Source organism: Triticum aestivum, chromosome 4A (genome assembly GCF_018294505.1).
Source record: "Triticum aestivum cultivar Chinese Spring chromosome 4A, IWGSC CS RefSeq v2.1, whole genome shotgun sequence".
Taxonomy (NCBI): Eukaryota; Viridiplantae; Streptophyta; class Magnoliopsida; order Poales; family Poaceae; genus Triticum; species Triticum aestivum.
Window position 1 is genome coordinate 729,816,221 of NC_057803.1, and position 18,336 is coordinate 729,834,556.

At 50.2% G+C, this 18,336-nt stretch overlaps 2 protein-coding genes across 2 annotated transcripts; both read right to left on the bottom strand.

Annotated features, from left to right (window-relative positions):
• Positions 1-6,284: 6,284 nt before the first annotated feature.
• Positions 6,285-14,256, bottom strand: LOC123083437 (cysteine-rich receptor-like protein kinase 10). Its single transcript, XM_044505485.1, has 7 exons — positions 13,413-14,256; positions 12,917-13,098; positions 12,463-12,673; positions 7,725-7,974; positions 7,481-7,631; positions 7,170-7,400; positions 6,285-6,410 (listed from the first exon to the last, which is right to left on the bottom strand). Exons 1-7 carry the CDS (start codon positions 14,254-14,256, stop codon positions 6,285-6,287), a joined length of 1,995 nt encoding a protein of 664 aa, XP_044361420.1.
• A 1,053-nt stretch (positions 14,257-15,309) lies between these two features.
• LOC123083436 (cysteine-rich receptor-like protein kinase 10) lies at positions 15,310-18,105 on the bottom strand. The gene is made up of 7 exons (XM_044505484.1): positions 17,309-18,105; positions 17,112-17,204; positions 16,792-16,973; positions 16,418-16,628; positions 15,978-16,218; positions 15,736-15,886; positions 15,310-15,624 (listed from the first exon to the last, which is right to left on the bottom strand). Exons 1-7 carry the CDS (start codon positions 18,090-18,092, stop codon positions 15,322-15,324), a joined length of 1,965 nt encoding a protein of 654 aa, XP_044361419.1. The 5' UTR covers positions 18,093-18,105; the 3' UTR covers positions 15,310-15,321.
• Between the last annotated feature and the right edge of the window lie 231 nt (positions 18,106-18,336).

The window sequence follows — 18,336 nt, forward strand, 5'->3', positions numbered from 1 at the left end:
CGACCTCGTGGTCCACACCGCGGCGCCGCCGTCCGCTGCGGACTCCGCGGGCGTCGTCCCGCCGCTCCTGCCGCAAGCGGATCACACCGCCCCGCTGGCGGGGTTGGCGGCGTCCGCCCCGGCCGCGGGCCTTGCGGCGTCCGACCCGGCCGCGAGCTTTGCGGCGTCCGCCCTGGCTGCGGTCCCGCCTCCTCCCGCATCGGCTTCGGTGCCTCCGGCTGCCTCCATGGTGTTTGCACCCCAGGCAGCCCCCTCGATGGGATCGTCTTCGCCGCCGCCGTTTCACTTCGGTCATCTCATCACCATCAAGCTCTCCGCCGACAACTACATCTTCTGGCGTGCGCAGGTTCTCCCGCTCTTGGGGAGTCACTACCTGCTAGGCTACGTCGACGGATCGCTTCCCTGCCCACCCGCACTGGTAGACAGCGTGCACGGTCCGGTCTACAATCCGGCCCATCGCGTCTGGACGGGGCAGGACCAGGCGAACCTCTCCTCCATCCAGGGGTCGCTCTCGCCGGCAGTTGCCGGACTTGTTGTCTTCGCGAAGACGTCTCATGAGGCCTGGACCATCCTTGAGCGAACCTTTGCAGCGCAGTCCCAGGCTCGTGTCTCTGCACTCCGTCGTCAGCTTGGAGAGTGTCAGAAGCTTGACTCCACTGCCACTGAGTTCTACAACAAGGTCAAGGGCCTCGCCGACACATTGGCCTCCATTGGACAGCCCCTCACCGACTCCGAGTTCAACTCGTTTATTGTCAATGGTCTTGATGAGGAGTATGATGCCTTAGTCGAGATCATCAACGAGCGGGGCAACTCGACACCCATGCTGGCACACGAGGTTTTCTCTCGGCTCCTTCTCACTGAGCAACGGGTCGAGACACGCCGCTCCAGGGGCACTGGCTCCCTCTCGGCCAACGCCGCCACCAAGGGTGGCCGCTCTTCTTCATCACCCCGGTCTCCCTTGGGGCTGCCACCGTCGCCCGCCTCGGCCCCCCCACCTACTGCGACCTTACCGGGGGCTGGCGGTCCACGTGTGTGCCAGCTTTGTGGCCGCGATGGGCACTGGGCCTCCAAGTGTCATAAGCGCTTCCAGCGAAGCTTCCTTGGTCTTGGCAATGACGGCAAAGATACACGCAACAATGCCCGTCAGGTCGCCATGGCTGATCGTCCCGCGCCGCAGAAGCAACAGGGACACACTCAGTCCTACTCCATCGATCCACACTGGTACATGGACTCTGGGGCGACAGAGCATCTGACCAGCGAGATGGGGAAGCTTCACACTCGTGAACCCTATCATGGCTCCGACAAGATCCACACCGCCAATGGAGCAGGTATGCACATCTCTCATATTGGTCAAGCATCTCTTCTCACTAGACATGCCAATAGGAGTCTTCAGCTTCGCAATGTTCTTCGAGTTCCATCTGTGACCCGTAATCTTCTTTCAGTTCCTAAACTCACACGTGATAATAATGTGCTTTGTGAATTTCACCCTTTTGATCTTTTTATTAAGGATCGGGGCACGAGGGACATTCTTCTTAGTGGGCGGTTGTGCCAGGGCCTCTACCGTCTGGAGCATCCTGGCGTCGCCCGTGTTTTCAGTGGAGTTCGGGTCTCTCCGTCACAGTGGCATGCTCGTCTTGGTCACCCGGCCACACCTATTGTCCGTCATATTTTGCGTCGTCATGAGCTTCCTAGTTTGTCTAGTAATAAAGATGTAGCAGTGTGTGATGCTTGTCAGCAGGGGAAGAGTCATCAACTTCCTTTTTCGGAGTCCAGTCGTGAGGTGAAACATCCTTTAGAACTTGTGTTTTCAGATGTATGGGGTCCTGCTCAGACTTCTGTCAGTGGTCATAATTACTATATCAGTTTCGTTGATGCTTATAGTCGCTTTACCTGGCTTTACCTTATTAAACGCAAATCTGATGTGTTTGATATTTTTGTTCAGTTTCAAAAACATGTTGAACGTCTTCTCAAGCACAAAATTGTTCATGTCCAGTCGGACTGGGGGGGCGAGTATCGCAACCTCAACTCCTTCTTTCAGTCGCTTGGGATAGCTCATCGTTTAGCATGTCCACATACACATCAGCAGAATGGTTCAGTCGAACGTAAGCATCGTCATATTGTTGAAGCTGGTCTTACTCTTTTGGCCCATGCATCTGTTCCGTTTCGGTTTTGGAGTGATGCTTTCACCACTGCATGCTTTCTCATCAACCGTACTCCCACTCGTGTTTTAAACATGAAGACTCCCATTGAGGTTCTCCTTAATGAACAACCTGATTATACCTTTTTCAAGGTATTTGGGTGTGCTTGCTGGCCGCATCTTCGTCCATATAATAAGCGCAAGCTTGAGTTTCGTTCTAAGAAGTGTGTTTTTCTTGGCTATAGCTCTCTTCATAAAGGTTACAAATGTCTTCATGTTCCCACTAATCGTGTCTATATATCTCGGGACGTCGTGTTTGATGAGCATGTTTTTCCCTTTGCCAAACTTCCTGTGTCCACTGTCGAACCACCATCTCTGCATTCATCCTCTGTTGCTTCTGACCAATTTGATGATGTTGCATACTCTCCTTTGCTGTTACCTAACCATGGTGCAGGAACCGGACGTGGGGCTCGTTTGGAGCTGTTGGAGGATTCACCATCATCATCGCCGCCTTCTGATGGGCACGTCGATCGCCCTATGTTGCATGGCATCGATTCGCGTGCCCATGCATGGTCACCCGAAGAGCCCGTCGCGCCGAGCATCTCCACTGCTCGGTCCGCTACGCCAGCGACCGCCGAGTCTCCAGCGGCTCGGCCCTCTTCGCCAGCGGCCGCCGAGTCTTCAGCGGCTCGGCCTGTCACGCCGTCTTCGCCCGCGGCTCGGCCCGTCACGCCGTCTTCGCCTGCAGCTCGGGTCCGCGACGCCGTCCTCACGTCGCCTTCATCCGCGGATCGGCCCGCGACACCGGCCGCGCCACGGCCCACTATGCCGGGCTCGCCATCGGCCCGGTCTGTGACGCCGGCGTCGCCAGCTGCTTCGTCTGCTCTGCCGGTTTCGCCGGTGGGCCGGCCTTCTTCGCCGACCGAGCCCGAGGCTACTGTGTCTGGCTCCTCGTCACCGGCTGACTCGTCAACGTCGCCGTCCTCCAGCCCGTTGCAGGCTGCTCCGTCGACCTCGGTGGTTCCTGTGTCCCGACCACATACACGCAGTCGCAGTGGCATTTTCAAACCTAAGGAACGTAAGGATGGTACGGTTGCTTGGTTGGCTGCTTGTTTGGCTGCTGCTGTTGCGGATCCATCTTCTGAGCCTCGCTCATATCAGGCTGCCCTGCGCATTCCACATTGGCGAGAGGCTATGGAGCAGGAGTTTCATGCTCTCCTTCGTAACAAGACATGGACTCTCGTTCCTCCACCACCACGGGTAAATGTTATTGACTCAAAATGGGTATTCAAAGTGAAGAAGCATTCGGATGGATCTATTGAGCGTTACAAAGCGCGACTTGTTGCTCGCGGTTTTCGGCAGCGCCATGGTCTTGACTATGAGGACACCTTCAGTCCTGTCGTCAAGCCTACCACTATTCGGCTTCTTCTCTCCATTGCTGTTTCTCGTGGTTGGTCACTTCGTCAACTTGATGTGCAGAATGCTTTTCTACATGGATTTTTGGAGGAAGAGGTTTATATGAAACAGCCGCCTGGTTTCTCTGATCCTGATCGTCCTGACTATATCTGTCGTCTCTCCAAAGCACTATATGGTTTGAAGCAAGCTCCTCGTGCCTGGCATGCCCGCCTTGCCTCTGCCCTTCGTGCTCATGGGTTTGTGCCGTCCACTGCTGACACTTCATTATTTCTTCTACAGAAGCCAGAAGTCACTATGTATCTTTTGGTATATGTCGATGATATTATCCTTGTCAGCTCTTCTCAGTATGCTGCTGATGCTCTTGTCTGCTCTCTTGGTGCTGATTTTGCGGTCAAAGATCTTGGGAAGCTTCACTACTTTCTTGGAGTTGAGGTCACTTCTCGTGCTACTGGTCTTGTCCTTACGCAGAAGAAGTACTCCTTGGAGTTGTTACAAAGAGCGGGCATGCTGAAGTGCAAACCGACCACCACACCCATGTCGTCTACCGACAAGATAACAGCTGTTGATGGTGAGCTTTTGTCTCCTGCGGATGCCACAGAGTACAGGAGCATTGTTGGTGGACTTCAGTACTTGACGATCACGAGACCAGATATCTCTTATGCTGTTAACAGGGTTTGTCAGTATCTTCAGGCTCCCAGAGATACTCATTGGGCTGCTGTTAAACGCATTCTTCGTTATGTTCAGTTCACCCTGACATTTGGTATGCATATTCGGCCGACTTCCTCTCGGGTCCTTTCGGCCTTCTCTGATGCAGATTGGGCTGGTAGCCCAGATGACAGGCGATCCACGGGGGGTTATGCAGTATTCTTTGGCCCTAATTTGATCGCCTGGAGTGCTCGGAAACAGGCTACTGTGTCACGTAGCAGTACTGAAGCTGAGTACAAGGCTGTGGCTAATGCTACTGCAGAGATTATTTGGGTGCAGTCTTTGCTTCAGGAGTTGGGTTTGTCTCAACCACAGCCTCCTATTCTTTGGTGTGATAACATCGGTGCTACATACCTTTCTGCAAATCCAGTATTTCATGCCCGAACGAAACACATTGAAGTTGACTATCACTTTGTACGGGAACGTGTATCACAGAAGCAACTCCAGATCAAGTTTATCTCATCTAAGGATCAACTTGCAGATATCTTCACTAAGCCTTTACCTCTACCACAGTTTGAGGCTTGTAGGCGCAATCTTACCCTTCTCAGTTCTTTAGAAAGTGGCTAAGATTGAGGGAGGGTGTTAGACTATGTATAGCTTCTGTACTTATGTACGTATTGTAACACATCCATTATATATAATGAGATAAGCCACCCCTAAAAGGTTGTGCTGGTTCCCCCAAAACTTATTGTCTTACACACACAGAGGTCCTGGTGGAGCATCGTAGAGCAAGCCTATCCCGTCACATCAGGCGTAAGCATCGATCATTGGTTGGTAGCGTATGTGAATTGCTCCCCTGGTTCCCCGTACAATCGCAAGGTGCTCTGGACGGGGACTACCTGTCACGGTTCGACCGCTGTAAATAGAAACCAATGCACACAAAGGGTTGCATCCAAACCCACTCCGTTCAGGTGAACAAGCCTGGGTACGTGTTCTCTGCATTTTATGTGATTTGCGTGAATTTGGCGTTGGTCAATGCCAATAGGATTTGAGGATCTGACTAAATGCTTTTGTAAATTCATCGTATGCAGTGAATCATCCAGTCTTGTGCTTGTTAGCGATTCTCCAACAGCCTTGCTGGTCTGAGTTTGAGTCTGAACTGCACGACGGAGATCGGTGCCAAGGCTTTGAGTCTCTGAAACTCAGAGGAACACAAGAATCGGCACGCATGATCGAAGCAATATTTTCCAGAGCCATGAGAAAAAGCAAGGATTTCAATCGTGAGCTATAGTTGAAACATCTAAATTGCAGAGACAAATTTCTAATGATATATACCCCCCATAAAAAGATTTCTAATGATATAAATCTGTGGACAGTTTTTATTAATTGTAGGCGTGTAGCTAAACATTGAAGTCAGTTATGCAACTTTATCATATTATAGAGAGGGCACTACTATTATCACCCATTTTTATGCGGTTATCTCTTGAACTTTTGGAGCTAATATAATTATCGCAGTCTAACCATGGGTCTTGATTTTATTCTACTAGAGTTCATTTTTCTACCTTGATGTTGTCGGCGCTCTTGCATTTGGTCTGTTAGATTAAAGTCTAGTTGAACATACATATTCTTTAGATTTATATATAATATATATCCAGTGTTAAGTAGTATTAGTATTGATCTAGGAGTCCATACTAGTCTATATTTCCATCCTTGTCACCGAAGTCTTGTGTAATATATGCAATAAAGATAAGTTGGTTTAGGTTTTCAATTTTGCCCCACAAGCAAAACTTAGGCTCCCGATTGATTTCGTTTTCCCTCTCTTGTGGATCAGCAACTCCTAGTTGGATTCACTTTCGATCTCTTGTTGTTTGCCGGCTCAGGATTGATCCTGTCCCAGATAGGGCCCAAGGTACCACGGCAGTAGCTTTCCTACCAGCCCCGAACCCAGCTTGGAAATCTCCGGGTCCTCAACGAGCTCAACCCCCCCCCCCCCCCCCCACGCACCGCAAGTCTTCATCGGTCGCCATACACACCATCAGGTTGTCGAGCCTGCTCCAAATTGCCGCTTCACGTCACTGCCCTCGCTCTAGACGAAAGCTCCCAGCCGTCTTCCGCCACCCACCTCCCAAAGGTCCTCCAGTTGGTCTTCTTCCCCAAGGTTGTGTGCCCTCATAAGTTGTGGCCTTTTGATCCACAGGAGAACCCTGGTACGCTGATTCATTTGTATGCATTTAGAAAACATTTACAATGTCTTTGTCGCCGGGATATGTTTGCATTCCTCCATACCCGGTGATATTTGAAGTTGTTAATTACACCGACTTCATCGCCTACATGTGCATTCACATTTCAGGTCGTGTATGGTGCGTTCTGTCCGGGGAGGTCTTTTGTCCCCCATGTCCGGTTACCCCGGTGGATCCTACTCCACCAGCACAACCGGCACTTGCCGCCGGTCTTTCCCAGACTTAAAAGGATGCGGAAAAAGTTTACTGATGGTGGTGTTGTTACCGTCTAAACGTTTCTGATTACCAGATGGCTCTCGACACTTATCATCATGAGCTGGCTATCTATGCATGGTGGTTTGATGAAGATGCTCGTTCTGCGGCTTTGTCATTGTCTTGCCTCCTCATAGTTTGTGGGATTATCTACAGCCTTTGAGATGTGAACTCACCTTCGCTACCACTATCTAATAAGAAACCTTATTAGAAACACAACCATGGTTTTGATTGGTTACGTCCACGTTCCAATATACATTCCATTTCAATGTGATTTAGAGAAACATCTCTGCACTACATGTAAGAGTAAGACTTAAAACTATGCCTTGTACAACATCTACAGAATCTTTTATTTTACATAGGGCTTAGTAAAGAACACATAACTCAAAGAGAAACTGCTATCGAGCAGTTGCTATAGATAGCGTAACACCATTTATACTGCACGATTGTGTAGCAGAAATATCCTCTTCATTGCCTACCCTTAGATTGAAATACGGTGGGTGCTTAGGCTCACGTAGGATCATTGTCTTGCTGCTTAGCATTGCAGTAACATCCAACATGTTTGGTCGATCTATTGCATTCTCTTGTACACATAGTAGTGCAATGTTAATGCACCTCATAATTTCTGTTGGGTGAGTCTTTGGAAGAAATGAATTAAGTGATGCATCAACAATATCAATCCATCTTCTATCTTCCCATAACTGCCAAGCCTATTTGCAATTTCATGATATACTTAAGTATGATTAACAAAGCAATTGTTTTCATGTTATATGGACATGTATGAACTCACATATCCGAGGAGATTAATGAAATCACCACATTGATGGCTACCGGAATTCCTTTTCCCGCTAAGGATCTCGAGAACTAAAACACCAAAGCTGAATACATCGGATTTGATAGAGAAAAGGCCCTCAGAAGCATACTCGGGAGCCATGTAACCACTGAAATGATGTAATAACATAGATCCACTTAGTATATATGGTTAACTTGTAGTATATGAATATTCATAAGTGGTGTAACTATTTGAAACTTACTATGTACCAACTACTCTTCTCGTACTGTTTTCCTCGTTGTTATTTGGGCTGAATATTTTTGCTAGTCCAAAATCCGAAATTTTAGGATTCATTTCATTGTCCAAGAGAATGTTGCTTGGCTTAAGATCTCGATGTATAACACGCAGACAAGAGTGCTTATGTAGATAAAGAAGGCCTTCTGCTATTCCTTCAATTATTGTTAGATGTTTGTTCCAATCCATTAAAGCTTTTCTGTGTTCATCTGTGTGAACTAAATATTAGTATAGCAGAGAAAGGACATCTAAACAATAAAAGTTGGACACCTCAATTCTCAAAAGAGTGCTTGCCGGAGTAATTGAACACGGATACCCCAAAGACGGCGAGACAATAATTCAAGACATCGGGGCTAGCAAAGCCCCTCAGTCCGACAGCCCGGCTGCTCCTGCCGGCTCCCCGTCCGACTGCCCTGCCCGGCCGGCTGCGCCAACCAGTCGGCTGCCGAATGCGCCAACTAGCCGGCTGCCGACTGCAGCCCGACCCGACATCGACGAGACACCGACGAGACAGATATACCCGAGCACTATTCACTTGTCCCCTGGTACTATTTATGAAGTGACCCAGAGGACAAGGATGACACCCACCATGCTTGGCCCATGCCACTACCAAACTTACATCCTAAGCTACCCTCTCCTATATAAAGGGGCACACATCCATTCATCCAGGGGATGGACTCTCAGCACACACATAAGCAAATAGCTAGCAAGCTAGCTATCCATCCATCCATCCACACAACACACTCACGCATGAGCACTCATATGCTCACGGCCATGAGCATGGCCGGCCACTAGCATGCCACATGCGAGGCATATACAAAACCAGATGCCTATGGCACTGAGCCCAGATACAGCTCCAGGAGCAACTCTGTACTAGATATATCAGATACACTCAGACATGCAACAGTAGGAGTATTATCTCTCCGGAGAGCTCCGAATCTGGGTAAACCACCGCGTGCTACTCGCATACCCGCTCCCGGTCCTATCAGCAGCAGTCTTATCCTCACACTAAGCCCTTGTGGCATCTGTCGACTCGCAAGCCCCTCGTGAGAATACCACGATAGTTGGCGCCCACCGTGGTGTGGTACTACTATTATGCTACCACGCTGCTGCTGGTTTCGCGCCCAACTTCGTCTTCCCCGCCGCGGCGTCGCGCCGTCTCTCCGGCAGCGCTCGGGGGCTCAAATTCGACCCGCCCCCGGAGCGGCCGTGCGGGACGGCGCGCCCTCGTCCTCGCCGTCGGCCTCTTCGTCATCACCGTTGCGATGCCGGCCGTCAGTCCGTGCGCGCGCCGCGCGCGGGCTTCGCTTCGGTCGGCCGCATCCATCTACGCGCCGCTCGCGTCTGCTATCCTCCGTGTTGCGCCTTTCTCCGGCCGACACGCGCGATTCGCTTCACCATATGCTATCTATACAAGCTAGCTAGATGCAAGTCAACAATGGTCAAACCGTAGCTATACACAAGTCAGACCATGGTCGTATGCTGCTCGTGCACTACCTAGACGTTGGTCGGATGCAGGCCAGACATTGCCAATACGCAAAGCTTGTCTCCGCCCTTCTCTGCTCGCGCGCGCAGAACGCCACGGCTCACCTCTGGTCTGCTCCGCCCGCGCATGCTCGCAATGACCCAGACCGCCTCTCCACGTCCCTGCTCGCGGCCGCGCGGCCGGGCTCTGCGGACTCCCGAGCTGCTGCCCTGCTTCTGCTTCCCGTGCGCCATGCCGTCGTCCTGCTGGCCTCTCCCAGGCAGGCCGCCGCCCCATGCACCATCGCCACGGCTCCTCCTTGCTCTGAACACTCGCGGTGGCTCTGCTCCGCTCCACCCCTCAGCCCGCTGCTGCTTCGCATCATCCAGCGCCCCCGCGCTGCTCCGTCCCCACGCCGTCGCCCCAGTGAGGCCCCGCCTCCGCGCGCCTCCGGCACGGCTGCCCGCCGTCGCTGCTCTGCTACGCGCCCGCGACCCCAGCTCCTCCACGCGTGCGCAGTCCTCGTCACCACCGGCCACTCCCCGCGCATTAGCTCCGCCCGGGTCCTCTGCATCCGCGCACGTCTCCTGAGCCGTCCGCGCGCCGGCTCCCCTCCGAGCCCCCTGCCGGGTCACCGCCGTCTCCCCCGCTCTGCCGTCCGCGCGACCCGACGGCCTCGCTTCCGCGCTCCCGGCCGGCTCCGAGTCCCTGCCGAGTTACCTCCGCCTGCGGCCGGCGCCGGCTCCGCCCCTCGCCGACCCGGCTGCCCAGCCACCTCGGCCGGCTCGCCATCCCGGACGGCCGGGTCCGCCTCCCGGCTTGCTCCGCTCCCGCACCAGGCCGGCCTCGTCGCCCCGTAGCCGCCTCGCCGCGCCAACCACGCCGGGTCGCCGCTGGCCAGCTTCCGCTCCAAGCCCGCGTCGGGTCGCCTGCCTCCTCCGCGTCGCCCCGCTGCTGCAGCCGGCAACCGCGCCGGGTCGCCGCTGGCTGGCTTCCGCTCCAAGCCCCTGTGGGGCCTCCTCCTCGCCCCGCCCAGGCTGCTGCCCTGTTGCTCCACGGGCCGGCTCCGCTCTCCGTCATGCATGCTCCGTGCGCCGCCTCGTGCCGCTGCCGGCACCGCGCCGGCCGCCTCGCTCCGCGCCGGGTCCCAGCACCCGGCCGCCGTCTCCGCCAACTCGCCTCGCAACCCGGCGCCTGTCGGCTTGCCCGCCACTCGGACGGCCGGGTTGCGTCCGCTTCCCGGCTCACGCCCGCGACCCGGTAGGCCGGGTCACACTCGCTACCCGGCTACTTAAAAAAAAAGGGGTGCCGGCTGCAGATGTTGTCAGCTACAGAAAGAAAAAAAAAGAAAAAAAAGATGCATCCGGCTGCTGCAGCCGCGACCTACCCGCGTCACCGTCTGGCCGCCCAGTCCGCCTGCCGGCTTCGACGCATAGCCGGCTGGAGGCCCGACCCGATCGCTCGACTGCCTCAACGCCGGCTGCACCAAGCCGGCCCAGCCGTCAGTCCGCCTCGACGCCCGTTCTGTCGGACCCGACCGGCCGGGACCCCTCCTTCGAGCATTCGGAGGCTTGAAGGCTACCCCTAGTGGGTGCACGGGCACACTCCGCGAGCGCCAAGCCGCGTCAGCTGCCTTTGATAATCTCCACCTCGTTCACGTGAAACCAATGTGACCTCCTCACCCACATATTTTTGCATCACGCAAGCACAGATAACCCCGAGCGATGCTCGGGGGCTATCTCCGCATTTTACTACAGTTGCATCACTGTTCGCTACGGTGCCAGCCAGAGTTGGCCCGGAGGCTGGCCGCTTGGCCTGAGACGTTATTTCCCGCAGACGGCTTAGTAGCGTGTGCAGTACCAAAGGCTCACTCTTGGTCACAGACCGCAGAGTGGCTGTCCGGCTAGCAAGAGTGAACGCTGGAGGCCACCCACGCGAAAAACGTTCTGGAAGAAAAACGGTTCGGGCGACCCGGCCGTTTCCTTTACGAGTATCTGCTCGGTTAAATTCGCTCCCAGAGTCTGAGTATTGTACACTCCACTCCGCGGTCCACTCTCAGCCATAGACCGCAGAGCTGCTGTCCGGCAAGCGAGAGCACAAGCCAAAGAGTGGAGGGAACATGAAAAAGATTGAATGGGGTTCGAACGAAACCGAGTCGGCACCCTCCGCACAAAACTTGCAATGCTGAAAGCAAACATTTGATATATCTGCGTGTGGACTAACTTTGCCTTTTTCATGATCATTTCCATGAACACTCGCCAAAAAACCTCCGCCCAACTTTGCCAAGTTGCCCGGAGGCTTGGGGGCTACTGTCGGAGTAATTGGACACGGATACCCCAAAGACGGCGAGACAATAATTCAAGACATCGGGGCTAGCAAAGCCCCTCAGTCCGACTGCCCGGCTGCTCCTGCCGGCTCCCCGTCCGACTGCCCGGCCGGCTGCCGGCTGCCGACTGCGCCAACCAATCGGCTGCCGACTGCGCCAACTAGCCAGCTGCCGACTGCAGCCCGACCCGACATCGACGAGACACCGACGAGACGGATGTACCCGAGCACTATTCACGTGTCATCTCAGCCATCATGTACAGTGTCACTTGTCCCTGACACTATTTATGAAGTGACCCACGGAATAAGGATGACACACACCATGCTTGGCCCATGCCACTACCAAGCATACATCCTAAGCTACCGTCTCCTATATAAAGGGGCACACATCCATCCTTCCGGGGGATGGACTCTCACGCACACACACAAGCAAATAGCTAGCAAGCTAGCTAGCTATCCATCCATCCATCCACACAACAAACTCACGCATGAGCACTCATATGCTCAGGACCATGAGCATGGCCGGCCACTAGCATGCCACATATGAGGCATATACAAAGCCAGATGCCTATGGCACTGAGCCCAGATACAGCTCCAGGAGCAACTCTGTACTAGATATATCAGATACACTCAGACATGAAGCAGTAGGAGTATTATCTCTCCGGAGAGCTCCGAAGCTGGGTAAACCACCGCGTGCTACTCGCATACCCACTCCCGGTCCTATCAGCAGCAGTCTTACCCTCACACTAAGCCCTTGTGGCATACGTCGACTCGCAAGCCCCTCGTGAGAATACCACGACAGTGCTATTAGGCATATAGGATTTCTAAGAACATCACAGTAGGATATTTTAAGTCATATTTATATGGCATCAATATACTAAACGATATCTATGAATCTAAAAAAGCAAATGTGTACCAAATATGAAGAAGTCCAAGCTTTTGTTCGCCATGTATTCATAGACCAGTATCTTTTCCTCTCCTTGAGAGCAACATCCCAACAGTCTCACCAAATTCCTATGTTGAAGCTTGGCTATGAGCTGAACTTCATTTTTGAACTCCACCAAACCTTGTCCTGAATGTGAAGCAAGCCTCTTAACTGCTATCTCCATTCCATGAAGAAAATGTCCCTAGAGAAAAAAAGAGCACAACTACCAAGTAATTAGTAAAATGGAAATTAACTCCACTTGGTATCGATGTTCTTCGGACTAATTATGTATAACGAGGCTATATGTGGGATACTGATTATTATTATTATTATTATTATTATTATTATTATTATTATTATTTAAGAGTTATGAATTTCCAGGGACATATAAAATATTTCTCTATTTAACATAAAAGGAGGATTTAGAAGAGTATGGTATATGTACCTTGTATACAGGGCCAAACCCGCCTTCTCCAAGTTTATTTTCTTCAGAAAAGTTACTCGTGGCCTCCTGTATCTGATCAAACTCAAAAAACGAAAACCCTGATAACATTCCTGTTTCCATATCCCATACTAGTTCATGATCCCCTCCGTGCAACTTATTAGTGCGCCTTTCTCGCAATCTCACTGCACCTGAAAAATTGAACATTGGTGCAACGGATCAATCTCTCTAATTACTGCTCTGTATATTTAGTGGAGTACAAAGTAGCATTTCAGAAACTAATTTACCCACGTTTTCTTATCCTTCCTCTGAGGCAACGACGATAAACCATGAAGCAGAAAGCAGCAAGTGCCACAGCAGAAGACACACATATTGCAATTATCCAAGGTTTGATTCCTGTATTTTAAAATTAAACATCCTTGGACGAATTATCAAGAGCATGATCAACAGTATCTTTGAACTGTCTGGGCACGCATGAAACAAAATTAAATAAACGAACAGTTTTTTTCAAGGGAAATAAACGAACAGTTCGTGTACATACTCTTGCCTGGTGGAGCCTGAGTGATGGAGGATGGATTGATCCGCCGCATAGGCTGGTCGAAGAACATAAACGTCTCGAACCTGATGTTGCAGCGCAGGACGAAGATCCGTCCTCCCTGGCGCACGGACGTGGTGGCGTTGACCATGCCGATAAGCCGCTGGAGGCAAACCAGGCAATCACCGGCGGACAGGTCCGGCGTGCACTGTGTGAGGGAGTAGAGCGTTGGCACGGCATCCATCACCGCTGTGGAGTACCGCCTCGCCGTGTCGGCGGCCGAGTCCTGGGCTGTCACAGTCAGCAGGTTGTGGACGTCTGCGGCGGTGATGGTGGCGTCCGCGGAGATGTTCCCCGGATTCCATGCCTCGAAGAGCGTACCGTTCTCGGTGAGACCGGCCGCTGGGCTGAGGAAATCGCTCTCGCCAGAGAAGCCGAGTACGCAGCCTGGCCTCTGATTGTTTACGTCATCATAGTCGTAGTAGACGGTGGCGGCCTCGTCGTTGGGGCATGTCTGCTGTGCGTGCTGGAATGAGGCGGCAACACAGTCCGCACATGCCGTGTCGTTGGCGAAGTCGCCGCGGCAGAGCGCGAGCGCGTGCACCGCATCAGGTACTTGTCCAACGGTGGCGGCGGCAAATTGCTGACGGGAGGAGGAGGCATTAGTGGGGAGGGTGGCGGCAAGGGCGGCGAGGTTCGACTGATAGGTGCTGTTGGTGGTGTAGTTGCTGCCGCTGCCGCAGAGCTGTGCCGTTCCCGTTGCCGACAACGGCATCAGAAAAAGGAGCAGGACGCCGAGCATCAACATGTTAGCTAGCTAACCGCGGCACGGCCGGCCACGCTCTCGTTCTGTTTGTCCTAATTTTACCTTGCTTGCTTCCTCAGTTGTGTATCATTGCGTGGCTTTCAGCAATCAGCTCAGCAGTCAATAATTCTCTCGCAAAAAGCAGACAGTCAATAAAATGGAAACCGTCAATCACGGTGTCGATGAAACAATTATTCACGGCAGCTACCAACCGGCAGGGATCGAATAGAGCAATTAGTTAATCCAGAAGTCAATCAAGCCGTCGCAGGTTTATATAATGAAATAACTACTCGCCTGAATGAAATTTCCAACACACGATCTATCAATTGGACAACATCTTTTAAAGAAAAAGAGTTATGGCTTCGTGGCTATTATATTGCAAAAAAATTTACAACGCCATACTTTTGTGTCAAATCATCACGTATCAGTGGTAACTTTTTCGGCAGCAGTGGGCTCTGTTGGGAATGCGGGAGGGTGAGACAACGGGGACGCGGTGATCCAGCTACTTGGTCATGCTGACGCCATGGCGAGGACGGCTGCAATGTCACCAGCCACGTAGTCTACCAAAATGTTTTCGAATCTGCACACTCATATTCAGCTTAGAGCATTGTATATCTGAACATCATTTACTTTTGTTGTCTGTAGTTGGTGGTTGTATGAACCTCTTATTACTCTATCTGGCTGGGCTTTAATGATTTAAAGTCGGGCGCATCTTGGACCTTCGATCTTAATAATAATTGTCATGTACATCCCCACGAATTAAATCATCTTGTGTCTAAAACTCGAGTCAGCTTATGATAAACAAAACCACTTAGGGCACACCATCGACAATTCTTATTATATTTTCTTCCTAAACAATGTGATGTGTGTTCCAATTTAATATTTAGATAGAAAATGTAAAAAAAATATGCAAAATAAAATAAAATAGAGACAACTGAAGTCAAGGTAGCAACAACATAGTGTGTGAAAACTAGAATGGACCACTTAAACTTATACTTTGATACAATAGTTACGATATCATCAATACACGTTGGGACATCACAAACGTAGTAAACAAGAAAAGAAAAACTATCTAGGAATTGCGACAGATATGGTCATGTCGTTAATACTGCATGACTCTGTAGCAGTAGACTCCTCTTCATTTCCGACCCTTATGTTGAAATATGCCGGCTGCTTAGGTTCGTCGATGTTCATATCGTCGGTGCATAGCATTGCTATAACATCTGCCATGGTTGGTCGATCGGCTGCGTTCTCTTGTACACATAATAATGCTATATTAATGTATCTCATAAGCTTCGGTGATTGATCTTTGGGAACCAATGATGTATCAAGAAGATCAATTCCCCTTCCCTCTTCCCATAGTTGCCAGGCCTGTTTATAGTTTTTAGGTTATGTTATGTCCTCAAATAACTAAAAGAAATGTAGGCTACACAGAAAATATAGAACAATTTTACTTGCGTAAATTTATGTGTATAATCTTACATATCCAAGAAGATTGATGAAATCACCATATTGCTGGCTACCAGAATTCCGCTTTCCGCTAAGTATCTCAAAAATAATAACACCAAAACTGAAGACGTCCGATTTAATAGAGAAGACACCCTCCGAAGCATACTCAGGGGACATGTAGCCACTGAAATGGTATATGATACATGTCAAAATTATTGCATATGATTGAGGTGTAATATAAGTACTCAAGAGTGGATTGTGTTTCTGAAACTTACTATGTACCAACCACTCTTCTAGTAGTGTTTCCTTCACTGCTATCTGAGCTGAAAATTTTTGCTAGACCAAAATCTGAAATCTTTGGATTCATTTCACTATCCAAGAGAATGTTACTTGGTTTAAGATCTCGATGAATGATACGTAACCGGGAGTGCTTATGTAGGTAAAGAAGTCCATGTGCTATGCCTTCAACTATTGCTACAAGTTTGGACCAATCAAGTAAAGCTCTTCTTTTTTCATCTACACATCAGACAAACAATTGGTATAACATGAGAAATACGCCATGTTAACTGATCAAAATTTGTGCTACTTGGTTACCTATGTAATGAAATTAGACTCATGGGGTTAACAGAAAAATAAAATGTGGAGTCAATTTTAGTTACTCTGATGCATTGATAAATATTTTGTAAACTCAAATAAGAAATGCATATAGACATACCAAAGATAAAGAAATCCAAGCTTTTGTTGGGCAAGTATTCATACACTAATATTTTCTCCTCTTCTAGGGAGCAACATCCAAATAGCCTAACCAAATTACTGTGTTGTAGTTTGGCTATGAGCTGGACTTCATTTTTAAACTCTGTGAAGCCTTGTCCTGAATGTGAAGAAAGTCTTTTAACTGCTATCTCCAATCCATCAGCAAGCTTGCCCTGGTAAATAAATAAATATATATTCTAAAGTTAGGCACTTCCACTTTGCACTATAAACTTCCTAACTATTGTTAGAAATGTGGGCTCCATTGTTAGCTATCATGTTAGGAAGTTAAAGAAGTTCGAAATAAACATATAAAAAAACATACGCGTAGCAATTTACCTTGTATACAGCACCAAAGCCACCCTGTCCAAGTTTGTTTTTTTCCGAAAAATTATTTGTGGCCTGTAGTAGCTGTTGGAAGTCAAACACCATGAACTCTGAATTTTTGCCTTGCCAAACTAGTTGTTCCTCTCCTTCCAAATCCCAAGAACGTCTTGATCCTTGTAACCTCATCACCTCACCTACATGATTGAGAATCGGCACAATCCCTCTTTATTGATATATGTTTAATAGTGTCTTATTAAGACTATGATTAAAGAGTAACTAATTTAAACAATAGAACGGCCCATTCAGAAACTAACTAATTATTAGTGGAATACCTTTTCTTTGTTTTGTGATCCGACGGTAGTACAAGATGAAGAAGAGGAATGTTGCTGCAGCTAGAGGTATTACCCACAGCTTGTTCATACGCCCTGATATGAACATATACGGTAACAACAAATCAGGTGTGTACATAATAGAGAATTTTACCTCCATGTCACAAAATTACATATAGGAACCCTGGGGCTGGACTTACTCTTGTGTTGGGTCGGAGTTGGAGCTAGCGGCCCCCGACTTATCATTGGTTGGCCTTGATAGAACTGTGACGCATCATACCTGAAATAACACCGTATGACACCAATCTGTCCCCCCATGCGGAGGGACATGGTGGAATTGATCATGCCAAGGAGATGTTGCAAGCACTCTAGACAGTCCCCGGAAGACAGGTCCGGCGTGCACTGCGCCAAGGAGTACACCTTCGGGAAGTTCGTGCCGCTGTCTACGACACCGGTGGCGAACCGCCTCGGCGACGCGCTGGCTGCCTTCTCCATAGTCTCCACCAGCAACTCGTGGATGAGACCGGTGATGAGGGGCACGTTGCCGGTGACATTTCTGACATTCCACCTTTCAAAAGGAGGGTAACCAGCATTTTCTTCTTCTGTGCTATTGGTGAATGACGGGGCGACGATGTCTTTGGAGTTGTAGTTGAGGATACAATCAAAAAAGGAGGAGGTAGACCCGAAGCACTCTACCTCTGGCGACGTAGCGTTCTGCACTTTACCGAATACGTTGGTGATGCACTCGGCACAGGTTGTGTCATTGAGGACATCACCACGGCAGAGCGCAACCGCATACACGATGTTGGGGGCTTCGCCGACGGTGGCAGTGGCAAAGTGTACCGGAGAAGAGGAGGTTTTGTTGGGGAGGGTGGCAGCAAGGACCTTAACGTTGTCGCAGAATACATCGGCTGCCGCTAGGAATGGTGTGAGGCTGCTGAGTAGGAGCAGCAGGATTGTCGCCATGCCTTGCTCGAACTGCATGTTGTTGCTCTTCTCTCAATCCAGATGAACAATTCAGTCCGTGCACTTATTTAACAGCAAGTCAGCATCGCTCGCCTGGAGAAGAGAATACTAGAGCATTTTTTTAGTTAATTTCTGCATCTTGTTGGTCAGTTGCTTTCCGTTCAGTAGTACTGACTAATCAACAGATTACTTGGAACTAATCAAGGCAACAATAACGTTGGTTTCTGGAATCATTGAGTTGGTCTTCAGAAGGTGGGGGGTG

Excerpts from the sequence above, each read along its gene's own strand:
- LOC123083437 (XM_044505485.1), bottom strand. The coding sequence starts at position 14,256 with ATGTTGATGCTCGGCGTCCTGCTCCTTTTTCTGATGCCGTTGTCGGCA. Across the intron at positions 12,674-12,916 it reads GGTTTGGCCCTGTATACAAG|GGACATTTTCTTCATGGAAT; the intron begins GTACATATACCA and ends TTTTTTCTCTAG. Across the intron at positions 6,411-7,169 it reads CACCGTATTTCAATCTAAGG|CGTACCAGGGTTCTCCTGTG; the intron begins GTAGGCAATGAA and ends CAAATGAATCAG.
- LOC123083436 (XM_044505484.1), bottom strand. The coding sequence starts at position 18,092 with ATGCAGTTCGAGCAAGGCATGGCGACAATCCTGCTGCTCCTACTCAGC. Across the intron at positions 17,205-17,308 it reads AACTCCGACCCAACACAAGA|GGCGTATGAACAAGCTGTGG; the intron begins GTAAGTCCAGCC and ends TGTTCATATCAG. Across the intron at positions 15,887-15,977 it reads AGAAGAGTGGTTGGTACATA|TGGCTACATGTCCCCTGAGT; the intron begins GTAAGTTTCAGA and ends ATACCATTTCAG.